The 26,609-nt window shown below is 38.0% G+C and overlaps 1 protein-coding gene across 1 annotated transcript in view; it reads right to left on the bottom strand.

Moving 5' to 3' along the window:
- The window catches only part of BMP5 (bone morphogenetic protein 5), a 143,938-nt gene extending 118,973 nt beyond the window's left edge, over nucleotides 1-24,965 (bottom strand). The window contains exon 1 of the mRNA XM_004018730.6: nucleotides 23,731-24,965. Within this exon, the coding sequence (XP_004018779.1) occupies nucleotides 23,731-24,220 (490 nt within the window). The 5' untranslated portion in view covers nucleotides 24,221-24,965. The remainder of the gene's footprint in view (nucleotides 1-23,730) is intronic.
- Nucleotides 24,966-26,609: the final 1,644 nt, after the last annotated feature.

Raw genomic sequence — 26,609 nt, 5'->3', positions numbered from 1 at the left:
GAATACTCCTCGTAGAAAAAATGTTGTATTGATCAGTGTTCAAAAAATTGCTATTACTACTGTTGTATTTTCATAATACACATGTAAGCCCCAAATTAGCACATTTTATTATGTATCCTTAAATAAACATTTTATTCTGTGGATGTTAATGTGGAGAACTACTGTTTATACAGTGAGCTCTAATGCACATGAGTAAGAAATTAAGTTCAATTACATATTTTTCTTTACATTCACTGTACATTTATACCAAATCCACTATTTAAATGGAGACTATATAGTACCCCATGACTTGGAGACATAAATAAAACCTAGATCGAGGTTGAAAAATTCTGAACCATTATGAATTTCAGAAGATTTTACCAAATATAATACTGATATTGGTCAGTATTTTTATTTTCCTTGTGGTTCAGAGGTTAAAGCGCCTGCCTCCAGTGCGGGAGACCTGGGTTCAATCCCTGGGTCGGGAAGATTTCCTGGAGAAGGAAATGGTAACCCACTTCAGTATTCTTACCTGGAAAATCCCATGGACGGAGAAGCCGGGTAGGCTACAGTCCATGGGGTTGCAAAGAGTCGGACATGACTGAGCGACTTCACTTCACTTTATTTCAACAAACTCTTTAATGCAACTTAAAAGTGTTAATCCAGTACCTCTTTTCTTATTATTTTTATATTTTTTTATTATTTTAGTGACATAGATGTATATATACACATGTATCATTCAATAAGGACATTGTTCACTGTATTTTCTTTGTGGTCTTATTTTGCTGAATTCATTTCATGATTATTATTAAATATATTTTGTCAGAGGAGCTAGGTATAATGTACTCTGAGTGTCAGCATTTTATGTGTGCCATCAATCAAGATTATGTAATTCTTTGAATTGACAGATTTCCTGATATTAAATATCAATTCATTTTTAGAATTAAACTCATTTCGTAAAGATATATGGCTATTTTAAATTAATTTCAATTTGCACATATTTTAATTAAAATTTTGCCACAGGATTCTTAATTTGATTTGCAAGTAATTTTAATTGAAATTTTAAGAAAAAACCTCTGTTTCATATTTTCTATCTATGTTTGTTAAATTATTAAAAATTACTCGATGACTTCTTTGTTTAGTATTCTGGACCAGTTTATTAGCATTTGCTTCTCTGTTTCTTAATTTTTTCACTCTTCTGCCCCAATGACAGAGTTTCAATTCCCTGAAAAAATATTTTGATCAAACTGTCAATAATTATCAGTGCTTACCTATTCATACTTCTCACTGTTAAGGTATTTCATTTTCAACTCATTGGCATAGAATTAATGTAGTACTCCATAAAGTGTTAAATTTTATAAATAATTATATGTCATTTATCTATTTTATTTCCATTTTAATTATATTTATCAGAAGTTCACTGATTACTTCATCTTTCAAATTAATCATTTTAAATTAATCAATTCATACTTTGTCTTCTATTCAGTGAATTTTTTTATTTCTATATGTTATCCTTTTAGGACTTAATGGGGCATGTTCAATAAAATGCTTAATTCATTAATCTACCTTCATTTCTATTCTTTTCCTTTTAGTATTAAAGCTCTAAAGGCATGAATTTATCCTAGAGTATAGCTATGGCAACCACTGTTATGTTTTGATAAATTTTCATAAATGGTGTTTTTATTAAAACTTATGACCAATACCAGACCACCTGACCTGCCTCTTGAGAAACCATATGCAGGTCAGGAAGCAATAGTTATAACTGGACATGGAACAACAGACTGATTCCAAACAGGAAAAGGAGTTCATAAAGGCTGTATATTGTCACCCTGCTTACTTAACTTATATGCAGAGTACATCATGAGAAACACTGGGCTGGAGGAAGCACAAGCTGAAATCAAGATTGCCGGGAGAAATATCAATAACCTCAGATATGCAGATGACACCACTCATGGTAGAAAGCGAAGAGGAGCTAAAGAGCCTCTTGATGAAAGTGAAAGAGAATGAAAAAGTTAGCTTTAAAGCTCAGCATTCAGAAAACTAAGGTCATGGCATCTGGTCCCATCACTTCATGGGAAATAGATGGGGAAACAGTGGAAACAGTGACAGACTTTGCTTTGGGGGGGCCCCAAAATCACTGCAGATGGTGATTGCAGCTATGAAATTAAAAGACACTTACTCCTTGGAAGGAAAGTTATGACTGACCTAGATAGCATATTGAAAAGCAGAGACATTACTTTGCCAACAAAGGTCCGTCTAGTCAAGGCTATGGTTTTTGCAGTGGTCATGTATGGATGTGAGAGTTGGACTGTGAAGAAAGCTGAGTGCCAAAGAATTAATGCTTTTGAACTGTGGTGTTGGAGAAGACTCTTGAGAGTCCCTTGGACTGCAAGGAGATCCAACCAGTTCATCCTAAAGGAGATCAGTCCTGGGTGTTCATTGGAAGGACTGATGCTAAAGCTGAAACTCCAGTACTTTGGCCACCTCATGCGAAGAGCTGACTCATTGGAAAAGACCCTGATGCTGGGGATTGGGGGCAGGAGGAGAAGGGGGCGACAAAGGATGAGATGGCTGGATGGCATCATTGACTCAATGCACCTGAGTTTGGGTAAACCCCGGGAGTTGGTGATGGACAGGGAGGCCTCGAGTGCTGCAATTCATGGGGTTGCAAAGAGTCGGACACGACTGAGCGACTGAACTGAACTGATGACCAACCTAGATAGCATATTAAAAAGCAGAGACATTACTTTGTCAACAAAGGTCTGTCTAGTCAAGGCTATGGTTTTTCCAGTGGTCATGAATGGATGTGAGAGTTGGACTGTGAAGAAAGCTGAGCACTGAAGAATTGATGCTTTTAAACTGTGGTGCTGGAGAAGACTCTTGAGATTGGACTGCAAGGAGATTCAACCAGTCCATCCTAAAGGAGACCAGTCCTGGGTGTTCATTGGAAGGACTAATGCTGAGGCTGAAACCCCAATACTTTGGCCCCCTCACGTCAAGAGTTGACTCATTGGAAAAGACCCTGATGCTGGGAGGGATTGGGGGCAGGAAGAGGAGGGAAAGACAGAGGATGAGATGGCTGGATGGCATCACCGACTCGAAGCATATGAGTTTGGGTAAACTCCGGGAATTGGTGATAGACAGGGAGGCCTGGCGTGCTGCGATTCATGGGGTCACAAGGAGTCGGACACCACTGAGCGACTGAACTGAACTGAACTGATTCCTTAAACATCCAATTTATTCTTTAGTCAGGAAATTTATATAGTTATTATATGGTCTATGAATATTCAGTTATAAATATGACATGTAAACTATCTGCCTGTTTGCAATTTATTTTTACAAATAAGCTGCTACTAGCTCTGCGGCTTTTGACAGATGCAGAGGTTTGTAAACACCCCCACAATCTAGATTCACAGAAGTCCCTTCAGTATTGTAGTTTCTCTGTAATCAAACACTTCCTATCTTTAATTCCTGGCAAAAACTCATCTATTCCCCATCTCCATAGTTTTGCTTTTCCTGGTGAAGTGAAGTCATTCAATCATGTCCGACTTTTTGTGACTCCATGGACTATAGCCTACCAGGCTCCTCCGTCCATGGGATTTTCCAGGCAAGAGTACCAGAGTGGGTTGCCATTTCCTTTCCCATGCTTTTCCTAGAATTACATATAAACACAATCATACAATATGTAGCCTTTGGGTCTGGTGGTTTTGCACTTAAAAAAAATGTAATTTAAGTTTACCTGTATCTTAGTATGTAAAGTCACTTCAGTCGTGTTGTATTTTCCCATGGGATTCTCCAGGCAAGAATACTGGAATGGGTTGCCACGCCCTCCTCCAGGGGATCTCTGCAACTCAGGGGTCAAAATCAGGTCTCTTGTGTCTCTTGAACTGACAGGTGGGCTCTTTAACATTAGCGCCACCTTGGAAGCCCCTCTATCTTAGCATGTATAAAATAGTTCTATCATTGAGAATGCCACTGAATAGATGTTTAACCATTAATTAATCTTGGCATGTATAAATAGTTCTACTGTTGAGAATTTCATTGAACAGATGGTTAAGCCATTGAAGAACATTTAAATTCTTTGTACTTTGGGGCAATTATGAAGAGAGTCTCTGTAAACATTCATGTACAGATTTTTATGTATGTGAATTCAGGTACAGATTTCATTTCTCTATAATAAATACCTAGAAGTGATATATCTGGGTCACAGGGCTACTGTATGTGTAATATTATGAGAAACTACCAATATTTTTTTCAAAGAGGCTGTGTCATTTTGCATTCCTATAAGCAATTTATGAGAGTTCCATATCTTTATCAGGGCAGGCACAGGGAGGTTTTGCTGTTGTTTTTTCCCCCTTTTTCCATTTTAGCTTTTTTTTAAGATGTGTAGTGCTATCTTAATGTGCTTTTAATTAGCATTTCCCTAATGACTGATGATGGTGAACACGGTTTGTGCCTATCATCTACCAATAAGTACTGTAATATTTTGAATGCACGTGCTATCCAATTAGTGATTTATGTACGCAGTCCACTAAATTCTAGAAAAAGTATATTCACAACTTGATACAACTAAATACATTTCAAAGTACAGTCCTTGAGGTACTTCAATGAATTTAACTTTATTGGCTGTGTTATTCAAGTACATCATTGTTTTACATTTGTATATGTATGTATTTTATTATGCAGTTTTAACTGCATAGTAAGTTTTCATACTATAACTTTGCTTCAGCTTTTACTTACACGTCTAACAATTTTTATTCCATGCATTTTGATTTATTACTTCCCATACAAAGATTTGGCAAACCTGGAGCTCTGTCAAGTTTTATACAGTCTGTGTTATACTGACTTGCTCTGTTTTATGTCATTCATTTTCCCTTGCATCTTAAACTTGCTAACATAAAATTATGACCCCTGATTTCTTTTGCGTGTGTGTTTCTGATATACCTTATTTCTTGATTCAGAGTTTATCTAATTATTTGATACTGTCACTTCAGCTGAGTTATTTTTGCAGTTGGGACACCATTGTACTAATACTTAGATTTCTACCTGTTGCATAAATGTCTTTTTTAAAAACTACACTATGATATAGCATTGAACTTTTCAGGGCTAAGAGATGTTGATAAGATGATGAACATGTGTAATGAAAAATCATGATTTAGAGACCAGATTTAGCCAAAACAAAACTGTAGGCATATCCTATACTTCCTTAACCTCGGATCAGCCTAGAAGCTGCTAAAGAGGCCAAGTTGAGGAAAGCGGGTCATGAATGTTCCTCATCAATATGATCATTTAAACAACAGCTGATGGCAAGACGTGATTCCAAAACATCTTGCGATTCTGTGAAAAAGACTTAGACCAATAATCAAACTTGATACTAAACTAGAAGGTATGTAATTTGTGGGTAAATGCAGGCAATGGATAATCAATTAAAAATAATTTGTGTAGAGACCACCTTGGTGGTCCACACGAGTTTGATACTTGGTCCGGGTAGATATCACATGTCACAGGGCAGCTAGGCCTGTGTGCCCCAACAAGAGAAACCACTGCATTGAGAAGCACGTCAAGGAAGACTAGCCCCTGCTCTCTGCAGCTCGAGAAAGCCCGCGTGCAGCCAAAAATCAAACAATATTTTTTTTTTCATTTGTGTGTTTACTTAGTGCTCCTCCGTCCAGTTCCCAAATGCCACATGTAAATAGTGTAATCAATGAGATACTTACACCCCTCTGCCACCCCTGTTCTTAGGTTAGCTACAAATGCATGGTTTATAATTAAATTACAGGAGATTATTAGGGCGTTAGTTTATTTAGGCCAAAATTTATTTCTTCTGCTGAATTTTATCCTAAAATATAGTCCCTTGAAGACTATGTACTTTCCATTCTTAGTGATTTCCATTCCAGTAATCAGCTACATGGCACCTTCAAGCAGTTATTTCTGGAGAGGGATGTGGATGAAATATTTCCCAAACTGTTAAATAATGGAAGTGTTTTCCAGTTTTTCTGAATTTTTTTTTAATTCAGAAGAAATACAAATTCAGAAAAAAAAGGTTTAAGATAGTTAAGAATGTAAATATATTAGATTTAATTTAGATTTCAGTATAATAAAATAGTCTATAGAAGGGAATAGCAACCCACTCCAGTATTCTTGCCTGGGGAATTCCATAGACAGAGGAGCCTGGTGGTCAGTCAATAGTCCATGGGGTCGCAAAGAGTTGGACACAACTGAGCGACTAACACCACACACACACACACACACACACACACACGATAAAATAGTACTAGTATTTATGGTTGGTGCAAATAGTAATTGAAACAAGTTGACTGAAAAACAATTTAGTACTATTTAGTAGTTTTTCAGAAGATTTAAAAGATAATTTTATTCTAACTCAATTTTAAAGAACAAATTCTAAGAAAGTGATCAGAAATTGCCAAAAATGTTTATGAACACATATATAAAGATGTTCATTTCAACAGATTATATAATAGTGAAAACTGGAAAAGGGCTTCCCTGGTAGTTCGGTGGTAAAGAATTCACCTGCAATGAAGGAGACACAGGTTTTATCCCTGGGTTGGGAAAATCCCCTGGAGAAGGAAATGCCAACCCACTCTAGTACTCTTGCTTGGGAAATCCCATGAACAGAGAAGCCTGGCAGTATTCAGTCCATGGGGTGGCAAAAGAGTTGGACACAGCTGAACAGCAGCAATAAACAACAACAACAAAAAGGAAAAATTACATGCCCAGCTATAATTATTCAGCTGAAATATTATTGTCATTAAAAATATGCTCATAAAGAGCACACGAAAAAATGAGAATGGTCATATACTTAAAAAATCAAGAATAAACCAAGGGCACAACATTGCATAAACATTGCTTAATTCTAAAAAAGTGAATGCTTGAAAAGTATGGAAAGAAATATTAAAATATCAACAATAGCAGTTCTAGATAATAGATTTAAACTTTTTTGCTGCTTCTTTTTAATTTTGGAAATAAAGTGGTCATAGTGTCAACAAACTAACTTATCATAATACTTTGCTTGCCATTGTTTCCAAAAATGATTTCATATAATAGAATTTTCTCGTGGAGGAGTGTTTCTCAGAGTGAGTTTGCTGTAACACTGGGTATCCATGGCTCTGTCAGGAGAGCTCCAGAGTTCATGTGCCTTGGAAACCTCATAACCCATGTTCTCCTTGCAGAGATGCACAAAGCTCATTAACATAATAAAGATACTGAATAGTCTTCTCTTAGAAATAGCAAACCTATAATGACTATTTCTCAGCACAGTTCAAATTTATTTGACTGTAAAATTTCAGATCTACCCCTTATAGAAGAACTTAAAACACTTTCAAGAAAATCACCTGACAAATGCTAAGAATTCTGATTTAAAACAGTCAGTGATTGAAGGTGCCCAACAGCTTTAAACAATCATGTTTCAGCAGGGGCTTGAGTTGTTAGAGATACCAAGGGAACATTTCATGCAAATATGGGCTCAATAAAGGACAGAAATGGTATGCACCTAACAGAAGCAGAAGATATTAAGAAGAGGTGGCAAGAATACACAAAAGAACTGTACAAAAAAGATCTTCATGACCAAGATAATCACGATGGTGTGATCACTCACCTAGAGCCAGACATCCTGGAATGTGAAGTCAAATGGGCCTTAGAAAGCATCACTATGAACAAAGCTAGCGGAGGGGATGGAATTCCAGTGGAGCTATTTCAAATCCTGAAAGATGATGCTGTGAAAGTGTTACACTCAATATGCCAGCAAATTTGGAAAACTCAGCAGTGGCCACAGGACTGGAAAAGGTCAGTTTTTATTCCAATCCCTAAGAAAGGCAATGCCAAAGAATGCTCAAACTACCTCACAATTGCACTCATCTCACATACTAGTAAAGTAATGCTCAAAATTCTCCAAGCCAGGCTTCAGCAACATGTGAACTGTGAACTTCCTGATGTTCAAGCTGGTTTTAGAAAAGGCAGAGGAACCAGAGATCAAATTCCCAACACCTGCTGGATCGTCAAAAAAGCAAGAGCGTTCCAGAAAAACATCTATTTCTGCTTTATTGATTATGCCAAAGCCTTTGACTATGTGGATCACAATAAACTGTGGAAACTCTGCAAGAGACAGGAATAGCAGACCACCTGACCTGCCGCTTGAGAAACCTATACGCAGGTCAGGAAGCAACAGTTGGAACTGGACATGGAACAACAGACTGGTTCCAAATAGGAAAAGGAGTACGTCAAGGCTGTATATTGTCACCCTGCTTATTTAACTTATGTGCAGAGAACATCATGAGAAACACTAGGCTGGATGAAGCACAAGATTCAAGATTGCCGTGAGAAATATCAATAACCTCAGATATGCAGATGACACCACCCTTATGGCAGAAAGTGAAGAGGAACTAAAAAGCCTCTTGATGAAAGTGAAAGAGGAGAGTGAAAAAGTTGGCTTAAAGCTCAGCATTCAGAAAACTAAGATTATGGCATCTGCTCCCATGACTTCATGGTAAATAGACAGGGAAACAGCAGAAACAGTGTCAGACTTTATTTTGGGGGGCTCCAAAGTCACTGCAGATGGTGATTGCAGCCATGAAATTAAAAGACACTTGCTCCTTGGAAGGAAAGTTATGACCAACCCAGACAGCATATTAAAAAGCAGAGACATTACTTTGTCAACAGAGGTCCATCTAGTCAAGGCTATGGTTTTCCCAGTAGTCATGTATGGATGTGAGAGTTGGGCTATAAAGAAAGCTGAGCACAGACAAATGATGCTTTTGAACTGTGGTGTTGGAGAAGACTCTCGAGAGTCCCTTGGACTGCAAGGAGATCCAGCCAGTCCATCCTAAAGAAGATCAGTCCTGGGTGTTCATTCGAAGGACTGATGTTGAAGCTGAAACTCCAATATTTTGTCCACCTGATGCAAAGAGCTGACTCATTTGAAAAGACCCTGATGCTGGGAACAATGGAAGGCAGGAGGAGAAGGGGATGACAGACTGAGATGGTTAGATGGCATCACTGACTCAATGGACATGAGTTTGGGTAAACCCCAGGTTTATGGGGTCGCAAAGAGTAGGACATGACTGAGCGACTGAACTGAACTGAGTTATTGTATATCAATGAAGTTAGTGGAATTAAAATTAAATATGATTTATGACCCAGTCATAAACAATAATTTTATCTTCTGGCCTTCTAAGTATATCTCAGTCTAAATAATTTGAAATCAGATACTGAGATTGTTCATACTTCCCCTTAGGTTACAAACAGGCTGTGGGTTGATTGGGTGGGAGTGGTCAGGTAAAGGGAAGAGAGAGAGAAAGAAAATAGAATTTTTAAAAATAAGCAGGTTCCATCCTAAATGTTCACCTCTATGCTGCAGCTACTTCTTGATTTGCCTTTCAAAGCAGAGATTAGTCCTCAGGTTTATTGCTGAAATTTGATACATAAATAAACATCCTTGCTTTTTACAAGTCCTCTTTTGATTTCTTGGCTTGGTATTAAGACCCAGGGATCGATCCCAGGACTCCTGCATTTCAAGCAGATTCTTTACCATCTGAGTCACCAGGGAAGCCCACTGAGGGTTGGGGGCAGCTGAGAGTCCCCAGGCACCTTGTCCCCAAAATATTTTCTCTTGGAAAACAAGAGAAAATAAATAAATATTTATTTATTTAATATTCATTTAATATTTATTTAAATAAATAAATATTTATTTATTTAAATGTCCCATTGCGACTACGTGGACTGTAGCCCACCAGGCTTCTCTGTCTGTGGAATTCTCCAGGCAAGAATACTGGAGTGGGTATAGCCACTTCCTTTTCCAGGGGATCTTTCCGACACAGGGATCTCACCCGGGTCTCCCATACTGTACGCAGATTCTTTACCATCTGAGCCACCAGATGGAAGCCCTAAATATCCCAAGGCCTTAGCTTTAAATTCATAAGATATGTGAAAAGCAGAAACAATAGATTTAGCTTTGGTGTGATGTAGGGGCCATGAATGAATTGCGTGAAAGGCACTCACTCTACACGTGCAAGAGATTAGGGCTGTAGCTGCTACAAACCAGGAGACGTGCTTTCTATGTGGAGTGTTCAGTGTTATACAGAACACAGAGGAGACCTCAGCCATAACCAGCAGGATGGAGCAGAGGCTAGCTGCCAGGGCTCCCAGCTGCAATAGCAGGGATTTCCTAACTTGTAGGTTCACGTGGTCCTGCAGCCGAAACTTCTAGTTTAATAGGTGACATTTGCATGACATTTGCGAGCCAGTCCAAGATTGGGTCACAAAAGCTGTGACAAGGCCTTCATCCTAGCTGCAGGGCAGACCTGTTACGTGCCCTTCGACATTGACCAGCAATCTGGTAGTTTTCCAGCATCCAAATGAATGAATTTTATTCCACCCTCCAACCTCTGCTTTTGAGGCCTATTAGTGTTTACAGCTTTGCTAGTCTACCTCTTTTCTTTCTGGCCAAACATTATTCCTGTTCCTCTCAAGTCTGACTTTTGAAGGTAGGACTCAACACAGATCCCCTTTCCCTCATTCATTACTGGCCAACTGGTCAAATGTCACAAAGGTCAGCATCCATGGGGTCTGCAGAGCACTTGCCTCCCTCTGCCTTGCGAGTGTCATGAGGGTCTGCCTTCTTCAAAAGGCCACGCCTCCCCATTCAGGAGAAGGCTTAGAGGAGCCCAGCTCCAGGGAGAAGACTTTTAGTAAGCTCATTCCTAGGGACTTTTCCCCTCTAAAATCTAAAGCATTGCTAATGAAGTGAAACTATCACAAGTCCAATATGGGAAGTGTTGGAAAAATTTACAGAAGTTGATAGAGTTCAAACCATGTCCCAACCAACAGCCTTCCTGACAGCATTTACAAAGGAGACACAGCGGAGCAGGGGGCAGCTTGCACTCTGAATCCACTTCCTCCTCTTACAGGATGCAGGGCTTTGGACCAGTGACATCTTTGGATCTCAGTTCCCTCATCTGTAAAATAAGGTCATTGTGTGGCAATTAAATGTTAGCACTTGAAATACTCTTGGCACACTGGCTGGCACCTTAGCAGCACCGCGTAAGTGTTAGCCGAGGAAGACAGCGCCTTCCACTAGAGCAGAAATCAGGGCAAGTCCTAAGTCCTTCCTCTATGATTTCACTTTGACGATCTGGTGTTGTGTTGATATGAATTCTTGGGTAAGCACCAATCACAGGGATGGCGTCCCAGGAGACTTAGATTCACTTTTTGCAGTATATGTTCATTTCATGATCACAGAAGATTGCTAGGAAAGAGTCAAGCAGTGGTAAAATACTGAGCAATGTTTCTCAATAATCAAGTTGAAATAATAATGGTCTACTGACCAGGATCCTGAGAAGATTCAAAGCGGCATATCCAAAAATTCTGTATACCAGTTTTTTGAATTTCCGTTATTCTGCACATGACAAAGTGTGTCTTCAGTGACTGATTATATCCTGAATCCATACTATGTGCAATATGTACGATAACAGAGGAGATAGCAAACACAAGCTTGTTAGCACACATATGAAGAAGTAACGTAGGGTCTGGGGTGAAAATTCAGACAGATCCAATAATCTAATGTTGAAAAACCGTGTGATCTTTACCCCGGTTTTCTAATCACAGCACAATTCCTTCTCCAAGCACAGCATAATAAATAATAAATGTTTAAGCCACACTTCTCTGGAACATACAGTAAGCATGTGGTGCAAAATATATCGCCCCTAAAATCACTGGACTTTCACATAGTAAGGTCCTATGTGATACAGAGCAGATTTTAGAGAGAGCCTCTAAGCTGTGCTGAAGCCTCAGTCTACCCCTGCATTATGCTTTTTGGACTAACGGGCTTCCTTAGGTTCTGTTTGCTGATAAGATTATAGCTTTTTTTTCTCTTCTTTTTGAAAATTTTCTTTAAAGGGATGGGGGTTTGGAAACTTTTTTCTGTACACAAGAGGTTAATTCTACCTGGTTAGTTCAATAACAAAGGAACACATCGTTTTAGAGAATGTTTGTTAATGCTTTTTTTTTAACTTGGTGCTGGAATTTTTGTGATTTTTTGAAAGGTGACATTAAGCAAAAAAGAAAAAAAAAAAATCCTGACATAAGCATCAAGGGCCTGGACCTCAATTCCCCTGCCCTGTGATCTCGGCAGGGGGACAGGCAGAGCCTCTCCTCGGTGCCTGACCCAACAGCCAGTAGTCAGCTGCATCGGCCCAGTCACTGAATGAGTAATACACATCTCAGCTCTCCAGTGCCCACAGATGCGTATCGTGGTCCTATCTGCTTCCCTGAGTGCTGGATGCAAGGATGATGTACCAAAGTGCAAACCATGATTATTGTTGTTGTTAGAAGTTGCACTGCTGTCTATATATTTCAAAAGTAGGTTACCTATCTAAAGAGTAGTGGCAAAGAACAAAAAAAATGTATAGCCAGACAGATTGTGCTCCCCATACTGATTCTGCCTTTATCAGCTGAGTGAACTTTGTAAGTTATTTAACTTCTAACAAGTCTCAGTTTTCACACCAAAAAAAAAAAGGGATAAGATATTTACCCATGACAGTGGGTTTCAGACACAGATTAACTGAAAAAAAGCATATGAATTACTTAGTCCAGTCCAGGCAGAGGAATTATATTTAATTGTTGTTATTGTTGATTTAAAGACTACTGCTACGACTATACTATCATTTAAAATTATGTGACAGGGACTTCCCTGCTAGTCCAGTGGCTAAGACTCAGTGCTCCTAATGCATGGGGACCCAGATTCGATCTCTGGTTTTGGGGAAGCATATCCCAAGTGCTACAACAACTAAGAGTTCACATGCTACTTTAACTGAAGATCCCACATGTCACAACTAAGACCTGGTGTAGCAAAATACATAAATGATTTTTTTTAAGTAAAATAAAATTATGTGAAAATGTATACTTTATATATATCACGTACACAGAAAACAATGATAACAAGCTTGCGTAATTCTGATAAATTCTTCCTCCAAGTGAACAACTGTAAAATGCTGACCATTTTTGATATGACAGTGCAGAAGAAAAAAATCTTAACTGTTGATTTGCACATGTCAGAACATGTCGGAATCCATACTATAAGAACTTAACTCATCACAATGAAAACTTTAGCAAAGAGCATCATGATGACTTATCTTTCAGCATGTTATCAAATAATGAAAAAACAATAAATCCATATTTTTCCACTCAACATATCAGGAAATAACAAAAGTCCATGTGATGACTTTACAATATGGATAGTGTAAACAGAAGAGGTCCACAGTTCATGCAAGGCCTTTTGTGTGACTTTTTTGGATAAAATCCATGCATTCCCATCTTGCTTTAAAATATTAAAACAAGAAACAATTCAAGAAAAATTAATAAAAAGATCCAACTGTCATCAGGAAAGAAAGAAAACAAAACAAAATTCAAACTCATAGTCTAGGAAAGTCAAAATGCTTCAGGCTGGATTGTGTAAAATAGAAACAAAATTTCAACAATGATACAAACAGTAATGGGAACAGCCAGAAATTAGAAAATCATAAATCCAAACATGATCTGAGAAACAGATAACACTCAAAACACCAGGATTGCATGATTATTTGAACAGAGTGGTTTTCCTTTTTAGAGTTCAGAAGTTTATTCACTGAGATTTTCATCATGAGTCAACTTTTTTTCAAAATTAAAACAAAACAAAAATGCTAGCTTCTGAAAACAAACTTTCAAACTCAAGATTTTTTTCCATCCTTTCAAAGGGTCTTTTAGAGAGTGACCACATCTTCATTACAACACTGGCCTACCAGCAATTTCCCCTTCTCCATAACAAGCAAGGAAATGGAACAGGGACTATCTGGAATGAAAGTAAAATGTTGGGTTCCTTCTAGGAATGGGTCCAAAAGTAATTAAAAAGCATCTTTCAGTAGCCCCTCCCAGAAAGTGTTGCCTTCAGAAGATCACAGGGAGACTTTCCTGTTACCCAAAAGTTCAGCTGTGAACTGACATTTCCCTGGACACCCCAAGGACCGAGCAGAGTCCATCAACTGTCCAACTTGAAAACAGTCCCTGAAAATTCAAGTTCATTTTTTTTTTTTGGATAGAGCAAAATTCATGTGCGTAATGTCCCACAGTTTCAGTTAGAAAATGATCTGATGAGATCTGGTGGACTGGGCTTAAAACACCAACTCCAGCATTAGAACCCTGTGGACCTTACTCGAGCAGAAATTGTTACAATAGCTGTTAACTAAACTCATGTTGGCTCAAAGAGCTATAACCCCACCTTGTTAAGTTCTAACTATTAATACAATTCTGTATCATGATCTCCACTTTACAGACAAGGCAACAGTCCCAACAATGTGAAATCATTTGTTCAAAGATGTGTGTGTGTGTTAGTGTTCAGTCGTATCTGACTCTTTGCGACCCCATGGACTGTAGCCGACCAGGCTCCTCTGTCTGGGGGATTTTCCAGACAAGAATACTGGAGTGGGTTGCCAATCCCTTCTCCAGGGGATCTTCCTGACCAGGAATCAAGCCCAGGTCTCCTGCACTGCAGATTCTTTAGCATCTGAGCCACCAGGGAAGCAACATACACACGTATTAATGCAAAGTTGATATTCAAGCCATTCTGACTCCAAAATGTTTTACTGAGATGGTTAGGAGACCAAGTAACCTGTCCTCACTCTCAGCAAAGAAAACATCTGCAAAATATTAACCATAAGGCCCATATAAATGATGACCTGTACTTCTTCCTCATGAAATTAGTTGTCAATGTCTACGTCAAGATTATCTGCTGAGAAGCCTACAACATTTCCAAATGTAACTCTCTCTTCCTCTGCTTTTGATAACTACAGAAGTAAACTCAGGTTAAAAGCAACCATTCTTTGGCGATTTAAAGGGGAGCAGGGTCTATAATTAATGCTTTTGAATTGTGGTGTTGGAGAAGACTCTTGAGAGTCCCTTGGACTGCAAGGAGATCCAACTAGTCCATTCTGAAGGAGATCAGCCCTGGGATTTCTTTGGAAGGACTGACACTAAAGCTGAAACTCCAGTACTTTGGCCACCTCACACAAAGAGTTGACTCATTGGAAAAGACTCTGATGCTGGAAGGGATTGGGGGCAGGAGGAGAAGGGGACGACAGGGGATGAGATGGCTGGATGGCATCACTGACTCGATGGACATGAGTCTGAGTGAACTCCGGGAGTTGGTGATGGACAGGGAGGCCTGGCGTGCTGCGATTCATGGGGTCGCAAAGAGTCGGACACGACTGAGCAACTGAACTGAACTGAGCTGAGGGTCTATACTGGGAAGAAGCACTTCTACTTGATGCTCATCTGGGATTAAAGGATAGGGGATGCTCTGGCCTCCAGGCTTAGAAGTTGGTTATTTATGAGAACTAAACAGCATATACACCTGTTCCCCCATGAAATTACACATTTGGGAGTCACAGGAACTCTGCCAGAGGGGAAGAGAGGTAGCAAAGGAAAAGACAATTATTCCAATTTACCTCCGCCTGAAATGATTTCTGCCTGCAACAGGAACTGTAGATGGCATCACGTGATTCCACTCAGAATTCAAAAACCTGTCACACACTCATGGGCCATGTGAGGAAGAATGACATAGGATTGAGAATCAACAGGCCTAAGATTGCAAACATATACTGCTCTTTATATTTTCCCTGCATTTATGCTAGCATTTTCTATACAGTTTTGTGATTGGCAATGGTAGTCTACTGTTTATACTGTGGGTTTGTTTTCTGTTTTTTTTTTTTTTTTTAATTAAAAAAGAAATTTGGCTACGTCACCTGTCACTTGGGATCTTAGTTACCCAGCATGGATAGGGCCCACACCCCCAGTGCTGGAAAATTGGAGTCTTAACCACTCAACTACCAGGGAAGTTCCTGTGGGTCTTTGATTTTAATTTTAGTTTGCTATACAATACTTTTAATATATAATATAAAATTACAGATCCAGATACAATTTAAGAACTTTTTTCAGCATCCCATGCCTGTTTTCACCATTCAGTGAATTTGTGATGTAATCAGCTCTCACAATAAATCATTATCTCTTAAATTTTGTAATTAACCTGTACAAGGATTAACGAACATATCAGTAAGTTGCACTGAAGTTGACGTGATTCTAGAACTCTTGTTGACTAAACACTCAATACACATTTATCCATTTGTCCCAGAGATCTTCAGTTTATGCCTCAAGATCCACTCTCCACATTTCTCTGCTCAGCTGTCTGCACCAAGAGGCTGATTTTTCGGGAGCCGACCCAATGGGCCCCATGACCCTGGGCTTTCAGTGATGATCAGCCAACAGGAGACACAGCGGAGGAGTGAAGCGTGCTGTTTACTCCCAGGCCTCGCTCCCTGCTGAGCGCCTAGAGTTGGCTGCCTGTCACCCCTCTCACAAAGACCACGAGTCCCACTAGGGTGCCTTCCCCTACAGCTCTTCTGCTGGTAGCTGTTTCTGCTCCCATCCCATCCCAGCAGTTGGGAAGGAGGGCTCCGCTTCAAGTCCAGGTGCTGCATTATCTCCAGTTTTTCCAGAAGGCCCCACCCACTACATTAGAAACATTATAACCTTAATTAAATTCCCCACAAATGCCTCAGTTTGTGCAAGTTGTCTCTTTCCACTGGGGATAAAAATGGATGAATAGGGCTTGATTCCTGCTAGTGTTACATGTCATCAAATATGCACTTAGGAGGGCCCTATGCTGGGTCTAATACCCTGCAGCCACCATCTTGGAAGTCTTGATAACTTTTAAACAAGTGGCCCCACATTTTCATTTTACATTGAGTTCCACAAATTACTTAGCTGCTCCTGCAAATGCAATACAGATGTTGGCTACAAATACAATTCCAACAACAATCACTGCCATTTCAAGAGGTCTACGGAAATGACAACCCACTCCAGTATTCTTGCCTGGAGAATCCCAGGGATGGGGAAGCCTGGTGCGCAGCCGTCTATGGGGTCGTACAGAGTCGGACACGACTGAAGCGACTTAGCTGCAGCATGCTCCAAATACTCTTCTTAAAATTGTATGTAATTAACTCATTTAATTCTCTCAACACTCAAGGAGAAGGTGTTATTATTATCTTCAGAACTTCTTAGTCAAAGAACCAGAGGCACCTCAAGAACGTAAGTATTGATAACTTCCCTGAGGTCACCCTAAAGGAAAGTGTAGCCTATGGGATTCTAATACAGGCATTCTGGCTTCTTTTCTGCTATTCTGCAATTAGATTTCATTTATAATTAAACCTAATAGCTGTTTGAGCAGTAATATACCATGGACTTTAGGATTCTGCAAATAGACTCCATCTCCCTGCATAGGAAGGCTAATTGCAAAGTTACACTAAGGACAGGAAATCTGTGCACAACAAATAATACTGAATTTCTCATATCAAGACAGCATAGCTGAAGGGGTTTGTAAATGTTAATAAATCTTTTAATGTTGACATGTCTTCTAGGCCTGCATAAAATCTAAATGAGAGTTGCATCTGACCTCTTTAAACTATTTTCTTTATTGCAAACAACTTCAAGAAAGCAATTAAACCACAAGCACAATAAAAGTTGTTCTTTACTTCCAGAAAGAAGTTAAATAAACACAATATGTAAGAGATAATGCAATTAGATGGATTTATTTCTAAAACGCAGCATTCTTTTTGTAATGCAGTTTCCAAGACTGCCTTGTTTAGGGAAAATAGGGTGAAAGGACACATCCTTGTGAAGCCAAGGACCTTAATCATCTTAGAAATTATAAAATAATTAAACCTTGGTTTAATTTCTATACCAACCAAACAATTCAACTTTATACAAGATCCGGGTTTCTACATTTTCTACAATAAGTAGGTAGTTCACTGCTTTCCAAGTATAATATATGTGTTCTCTTTGGTTATGAAGGTTTGTTATTTCCTTTTCTCCTCAAACCACTAAGCAGACTTTTTACTAACTTACAAATGATTTCATTTTTTCATTTTGAACATTGTACTTTTCAACAGATTTCGCGTCTATAATACCTTATTATATTATCAATTTTATCACAGCCATTAAAACAAGACTCTCACAAACCTGGGTTGCTATTTGATTCCATAGATTCTTGTAAACATCTCTGAAAATGGCAGGTGAATACTCCCACTATGATTTTTATCTGAGTCATAATTTTTAAGATCCATGACTGTATCCTAAACATCCCCATCAGGCATGAACAGATCAGCAGCTCCCTTTCCCTCTCCCCGAATAAATGAGCCAGTTGTCAGGACTAACTGGTGTATTTTAAAGGCTATCTTAGCCAAGAGTATTATTTTAAGGGATGAGCAAATGGGGAAACCCCACAGCCCGGCCAATAAAATATGAACTGAAGGTGCAAAGAAGCACTCATAAATATTCCCTAGAACAAGGGACGCATTGTCTCCCTCCCACCCGTTCAGTGGCTCCTCTGATCTCAGCCCCTCTCTGCGTCAGGGAAGCCTCTTCCTTGAACCTGTGGTTTTTTCAAGCTGAGTTACTACATTATTTATGACTGCAAATGTGAGTGGCCCGTCTGTGTGCTCCTTCTACACACACACTGAGTGCCCCCTCCCTCCGCCCCGCTTCGGTATTTCAGTATTTTTCAGTCTGCAAGGATGAAAGGGCTTCCCCCGGAGCTGATGCGGTTGGGGATGTGGCGTGAGCTGCCATCTCAGGATGAGGCGGACAGAGGGTTTCCCCACAGCCTCCACCTGCGAGGCCCAGAGACGGCCCCTCACACTCATTCCATTCATTTTCCTCCTTTACAGGGCTTTAGAAAAATACTTTTTCTGTCTCCGTCTCATCCTCCCTATTCCCTGCCTCCACCAGTTTATTCCTGATCTCTTTATGTTTTCTCAACATCTCTCTCAACTTAAAAAAGGAAACCATCACTCTTCACAGACATGCGACGAGTATTCCATAAAAATTCTATCAGTCGAAGGGTTTTCTGACTCAAAAACGAGTTGCATTTTTGATGAGCATGATTTTTGTTCAGTGATGCGGTTTTTCCCTTTTGTAACACTTGTCCTTGAATTTCCCCCTTTTAAATTTTAATCGTGTTATAAATTAGGAGAGGCACACACAATTAAATATAGTCCAGGAGATCTTCAGGGAGAGGTGAGGAGGCAAGGAAGAATGGGGATGGCAGAGAGCAATTAAAGTGGCCTCAACAGCCTGCTGGAGAGGTTCCGATGCCCTGGGGAGCTTTGCTCCTGATGCACGGAGGCTGCCATGGGCCCTTAGTATCCTTTTCCTTCTCGAGGAGAGAGAAAACAGGAGACTGTACCTCAATTATGGAGCTGTGACAAATTGATTTTCAGCTCATCTAAGCCTCCAGCCATGAAGAAAGAAGGACCAAAGGCAGACCCCAGGAGAGGTGGGGCAGTGAGGAGAGGGATGCCAAGACAGCCTGGAGCTGAAGAGGCCCTAGAACTCCAGGGAAAAGGCCGAAAGACCGGGGTGGTGGAGGGGGAGGCAAAGAAGAGAGGGCAGTGGTACTGCAGAAATGGAAGGATGCAAAGGAAGGAGCTGGAGGCGGCAGGTGAGCCGCCCCAAGCCCTTCCAGAGTGTGTTGTCATGTCAATGCCTTCTCTCCAGCAGGGACTCCTGATCAAACTTCTAAAACTAGCAATTTGTGAGTGACCATTCAAACCCACAAAACACTTCTAATTAAACTATGGTTATAATTATCTCTGCAGCCATGTCGTCCATCAACAAGGACATAGCATTAGAGAACAGGGTTCCCCTCTGGGGCATGGTCAAGAATGCCAAGAGTTCACGGAGAAGAAAGATAGAGGTCTCCACCCTCAGCAACTTATTTTCGAAAGTGAAAAGTGGGGAAACAATGACTATTTCACCCGCTCTTTGCGTTTGTTATTCCAGGCATAAACCTTGAATATGTACTATAATGGTTTTAGATGTTTTTTTCCTCCCATCCCCCCTTCCTAAAAAAATTAAAAAAAAAAAAACTTGCCTGTGTTTATAGGTGTGTTTATGTTACACAAGTGTTAATAACCCTGTTGGAGGGACTACATGGATAGGCTTCTTTAGGTAGATCTGTGTATAAGTTCCTCTCCGCTGGGCACTTGAGTCAGCCAAAACCAACAATAAATATCAATGATGTCTTTCAAATCTGTCAGCTGAGAGTATAAGCACATTTTTTTTCTTCCAGGACCAGGAGAGTTTAATGATTGGGGAGAGTAAGGGAGAAGGCTTTCATTTCAAATTGTGAAACTATTTTTCTATTTCATACCTTAACATGCTAAACATGTTGTTATAAAAATACAAACAAAAAAAATCTAAGCACCACATTTCCATACTTTTATGCATGAGAATGAGTTTACATTCTTGAATTGTACCTAAGTATTGGACTCCAAGCCAACTGATCAAAGCCCATTAATAAACCTAAAGTTCTTTATCAGGGAACTACATGTAGACAAAGAGTAATATTAAAGTGAATTTCCTGTGTTTGTTGTTTTCTGTACTTTACTCTGAAATGTCTACAAATGTTACATCATTTTAATTCTACAGTAACCAAGTAATCAAGTGAAGTTAGTTTCTAACTAAAAGGTCTTAGAAATACACTGCTTGTTTGTCTTTATGTGAACTAGAGATGTACTCAAATATTGCAAACAAGCTACCTAATATTCCTTTCATTTGCAAAGATATTTGATATATAAACTAACCCTTAACATTTTTGAAAAAGTGATAGCTAAAAGAAAATTACCAGAATGATGTTTTTCTTACTAACAAAATAATGTGGAATTGAATAAGCAAAATTCCACTGATATTAAATAGCTTTAAGGACAAACCAAAGAAATCAATCTGTAAAAGCTGTTGACTAGGAGACTGACAAAAGTTGGCCTAAGAATAATGAATAAAATTAGGTGGAAAGTTTCTCTTCACACAATCAATAATTAATATTGTTTCTTCAAAGTGAACAAATCACAAAAAATAATTTAAAGGTCAGAATAGAATAATGTGTTTAATTTCATATTTAGTTATTACATTGCCTTTGAGGCAACTTATTCACATTTTATGTTTTCCTTCTAGTAATTTCCAATCTGTTTTCTGCTTATGAACATAAAATTAATCACAGTTTGAATTAAATTTAATTGTTCTTGGGGAGCAAAACTTATGTTGGGAAAAAAAAAGTGTTTCTAAATGACAAGATAATTGTAGAAAATCCATTATGTAACTTGAAAATGACCCAAGCAGGCATGAATAACAAGGATGCTACTAGAGCCTTTTTATATAATTCAACTTATTATGGGAAATGTCAACAGATTCTTTTCACATATTTAAATATCAGGTGGCTTCCTCAACACAAATCCCTTGCCTCTTGCTAATTTGATCGTTTGCCCTCAGTCTCCACTCTATACATATCTTTAAAGACACTAAAAAAATAAAATAAAATCCTCTTGAGTCTTTATTAATTAATGTTACCGTAAGAAACACTGAATAAGTATGCTTTGACCTGTTTTATTATGGAAGAAATACAGGAGTCAAAGCTTTTTACTAAGTAGTGATTGAGTGCAAGCTTTGGCTGTATTAGAAGGCATGGTCTAAAGAGAATAAAATAAAATTGTGGTTTAATTTTCCTCAGAGACTCCTAGGAAAAACTCACTTAGTATCACAATTAATTAGTCAATAATTTCATGTGAGACATTTAGTTTGGAATTTTTAAAGAAAAAGCAACACAGTTTATTATTTAAGATAAATCACTACTCAGCAAGTTAAGCATGATATGAATAAATAAATAAATAAACATTTTCTGAAACTCATACCCAGTATTGTTTCTTTGGTGTAAAATTAATACTTATATTTCATAATATAATTAATTTACTACTCTGTAATTATAATCCAAGTAATGAAAATTTTACTGATCTAAAAATATAAATATGCTTTAGTGATAAAAATGGTCCCAGAAGTCCCTGAATAAAACTGTTTATTATTATTGTTGGCTTTCTTATTCTATGTAAATTTATAAAAAGCAATGGAACAAGGGTTCAAAAATAGTATTTCATCCCTTTCTAAAAAAGCAAATACACTTCTCTTGTGAATGATCAAAGTATTCAATTGTAATATAATATATTACTAGGACAGATTCAAGACTTAGCTATTGTTTTATAAATCAATAAAGTAATCACTGCTTTTTCAGTGATTTATGAATAGGTAAATCATGCTAGATTGTACTTTTTCTATAAAAATGTTAAAAAGAAAGTTAAGTTATTGAATAATCTTGAGAAATTGCTACAAAGTCAAATATACCATGAGTCATATTTGCATGTCACTCTTACGAGGAAAAAGCAATCAAACTAATTTAGAATTAAGACATATTTTGATGGCTTGAAAGTTCCAAACGGAACCTGTTAATTACATAGAGAAGAAAAGGCCCCCAGGACACTTGATTAAGGCAACCACCAATGACTTACTACAGCTTATAATGAGAGCTTTGTCTCTTATAACATGAAACATATGATTTATCAGGCACCTTATCTTTCCTACTAGGATTGCTCAGAGCAAATGAACGGGGCATATTAAGCAACGCATATTATAAAAGCTTCATGTGTCATTAAGATTTGTTGCTATCTGACTTTTCAAAGAATATTTTTTTAATATATGAGGAAGTTTTTAATTAAGTGTCTAATAGAACATGTCAATTTTAACTCCAAGGAGATTGCACTTTAAAACAAAGTTTTAAACACTCTAACATTAAGAATTGATTACATTTGTTGATTCTATTTAGTTCCTTTTTTTAGAGTCTAAAGATAACAAACTTTTACCTTCAGTGGCTACCAAAAAATTTAAGGAAAATCACAGCCCTTGTAAAATCATTTTAAGACTCTTTAATAATATTGCAAGATGAAAACAAGGCATTAATTTATCATTTGATATTGCCAAGATAAATTTTTTGGTATTGTCAGTATCAGCACTCAGTAAACTATAATTTAAAAATTATTCTTTAAGAATTCTTTTAATTAAATAATTTTTTGATTGACATATTTTTATCTTGAATGACAAGGAAAGTTTTACATAGGTAAAGACCATCATAGCATGTTTTACATTTCTCTTGCCTCTGAAAAAAATCAAGTAAGTATGATGTATTTTAATCATTCTAGTAAAAAAATCTTAGATTGAAAATTCTTTCCCAAAATATTTTTCACAAAATTTCAGAATCTGTCCCTGAAAGTCTCTGATAGTAATCTTTTACAATATTATTTGATCTTAATTAGTTTCACATCAATATTTTCACAGTAGTTTCTGCCCTGAAATGAGAGGTCTTAAGTGGCATGTAAGTTACATTTATATGCTTTTTAAATTACTAACCAAAAAAAAAAAAGAGAAAAGGTTCAGAATGTCACTTTTACCTTTCCATCTGTAAATACCTGCATTATTATTATTTGGCCCATAGATTAGCTGTCTTTATAAATTCTTTAGACTATTGCCTATTTATTCATACATTTAAACAAAATTGAAATTTTAACAAGATGTGAAAAGACCCAAATCTACCCAAACCACATGTTTAATTTTAACTATTTATATTAAAATAATATATATCTGTACATATGACTCTGTTGCCTAAAGCAAAATCTGATATTACATCAACGAAAAAAAGGAAACAGAAGCTGGAGAGGAGAGTTATAGAAAATGACTTTACATAAACATGACCACCTACCAAGCAGCTACTTAGCCATTAGGAAAACGTCCACACTGCAATAACATAGATTAACAAATAAATGAACAACATACCTAAATTGACAAAGCTCATGACCATGTCAGCATCATTCAGAAAGTTGGCATCGTGTAGGCTGGCTAGCGGAGGACTCTGGGTGGTCAGGGGAGACGCTCGAGACAACTGGATGCGGCGAGGGTACCCATTGGGAGAGGCTGGGGAGCCCTTCCTGGATCCCCGGGAGTCTGCAGCCAGGGGCGCCGTCACGGAGTACTCCAGCTCCTCGGGGTTCTCCTCACTGGCCATGGCGTTGTACAGGTCCAGCATAAAGAGAGGTGCAGAGGAAGCTTGTTTTCCAGGTGAAAATGGTCTGGGTCTGTGAGGCAAACCCAAGATAGAGAGAATTTCCCTCTGTATTTCCCGTCGTTCGTGGTTCCGTAGTCTTCTATAAATAAAACTGGAGTGAACATGATTGTCTCCCAAACTTCCTTTCGCAGAACCCACTAGAACCCAGCAGCTCCAGAGGAAACCCACAATACCCCTAAGTAAAAATACAGTCAGATGCATTTTTGTCCAAAAGCAAAAGTTGATATTTTTAGTCCTTCTTGTCCTCTTACCAGAAAGAAAAAAAAAAAAAATTCTAAGTTCTTAGGAGGTATATTTTTCCAGTAGCTGAAAAACAAATTTACCTATTCTTCATTTCTGAAGTGAGAGTGACATTTCTGAACACACATCCTCACTGATTTTCCTGCTCTATTTTCAGGATTTTGAAATATGTCAAGAGTAGTTATTTCTAAGAAAGCTGAAACTCGAATTTCCAATTATCCACAGTTGTTAAGAGCTTTTGCTGCATGGATGGAGCAGAAGGCGGCTAATATTATTTGATCAGATGACCTATGCATTCCTATATCAGTATATGATAATCAGGCCTTTGGTATTGGAATGAACGAAAGTTGATCTTCTAATAAACTGTAGTTCCCACAGTGATCTTCACTTGCTCTTGAGTTCTTCTCAACCCTTGAGCTCTTTCCAAGATAAATCCTGATTTCTGAATCACAGATCTATGCTGATCTGCACCTTGGTGTTGGAATATATATTTGTCCGGCAGCTTGGTGATAACTTTAACATCTTTTGTGTCGTCTTAGTGTAAAACAAGACTCAAGGTTGTACTATTCAAGTCAATGTGTTTTCCTGAATTTACTTGCAAACCTTCCTGTAAGTCCCTTCACTCTCTTTCTCCTTCTTAGTGTTAATTCCACCTCCAGCAGACACAAATATACCAGCCCTCTTCAAGGGAGATCTAAAGAGTAATGTAAGCACAACCCTGCTGGGAAAGAAGAGGCTTCTCATTGTAATTTGAAACTGGTAAAGCAAAAAGAACTTAACCCCTTTGCTACCAGAAAAGCCTCCATTTTCACAATTTCATAGACACGCATCTCACACAGCACAGGGACGCATGGAGCATGTAAGTTCTAGTAGGGGAAAGCCAGTTTTCAAGCAGCAGGCTGAAAATTTGGTCACCAATTTTATAGAGGACCCTTTCAGGTCTTTTTTTCTAACAGTTCACATTTAGTACATTTCCTATATTAAGTCTCAGGTTGTGGCTGAATTAACATGAGATGTCTCTATCCTATATTTGAGATTGTTTCTAGTTTTTACAAGTTGTTAAAGTTTACTTCTTACCAAAGAAAAGGAAGTTTCATAAATGAAGGTTAATTTGTTGTTTGCTAATGACAGCCAGATCTTTTCAGAATAAAATACAGTAGAGAATTCATCATCAGTAAATATGTTCTAGTTCCCAAAGCCGTAGTTATAATAATTCCATAATGGTGATGAGAGAGCCCGGCTTTAGTGATCTTTGAATATCATGATTTTAAGCAGCAAAGTATATTCATACTTCTCTAGTTAATGCAGCGCATTTGAAATACAAATAGCCTAAGATATGGTGTCATGATTCTTAACTTTCAAGTCATTTCAGTTGAAATATAAGCAGATTTACAAATTAGATATTTCCCATATGTTGTACTCAGTATTTTGATTTGCCTTAACCCATACAAATAAACAGAAGTCAAATATGCTTTCTGACTATATGCAGATTTGCATTTTCAAAATCTGATGGGTATAATGGGGAAAGCGCACACCTTTCTAACATACCACACTTAATCCAGGGAAACGAGCGAAGTGCGTGTTTATCCTTAATTTTTAATGCCTTAAAAAATTTGGAAATCTACAATGTTTCTGTGCAGCTATAATTTTCCTTAGAAGCTCTCCCTTAACCTTAGGGCTCACAGTGCTTTTATTGTCTGGGAGAATATTCTGATACCAGTGTAGATTTATCAAACAAATTCTCAAACTATTATGATATTTTAATGTTTTTCCTTTACCGAGAGGTGCCTGGTTTCTTATTTAATTCTTTTTAAATATTTCCTCTGAGGGTTTAAAGCAAAGTCATATTTCTCATAACTCTACAATTTATTGGTGAAGGCAAGATACCAAAAGGGCTTGTGGAATCTTATTGTCCGAATCATTTTTCTAACACAAACTTATTGCATTCAAACTTGATGACGCTGTTGAATATTTGCCCTACTGACAATACTTTATTAACAGCCAAGTAGCATGCCACAGTAGCAGACCCAAATACTGACACACTTTTATAACATAGCTATCCCATGAACAGCAGTAGTGCAGCTTGAAAGTGAATTAAAGAATACCATTTCAGTAAGAAATGATTGAAACCACTAAACTCCTTGATTTCACATCCAAAACAAACTAAGATTTTTTTGGCCAATGGTGAGGATTCAAATCAATTACTTGGAGATAAAAACTTTCTCCCCTGAATTTATTTAACATGCCCCCAGATAAAAGATACTGCAGTTTTTCTCTTTACATTTTAGAAGAGATGGTCAAGGTTATGAATTTGCTTCCTGTCTCTAGAGCACAGCTTAGAGTTACAAGT

The sequence above is a fragment of the Ovis aries genome, chromosome 20 (assembly GCF_016772045.2).
Source record: "Ovis aries strain OAR_USU_Benz2616 breed Rambouillet chromosome 20, ARS-UI_Ramb_v3.0, whole genome shotgun sequence".
Classification (NCBI taxonomy): domain Eukaryota; kingdom Metazoa; phylum Chordata; class Mammalia; order Artiodactyla; family Bovidae; genus Ovis; species Ovis aries.
The sequence above is the reverse complement of the archived record's forward strand: the minus strand, read 5'-3'. Positions and strand labels throughout refer to the sequence as shown.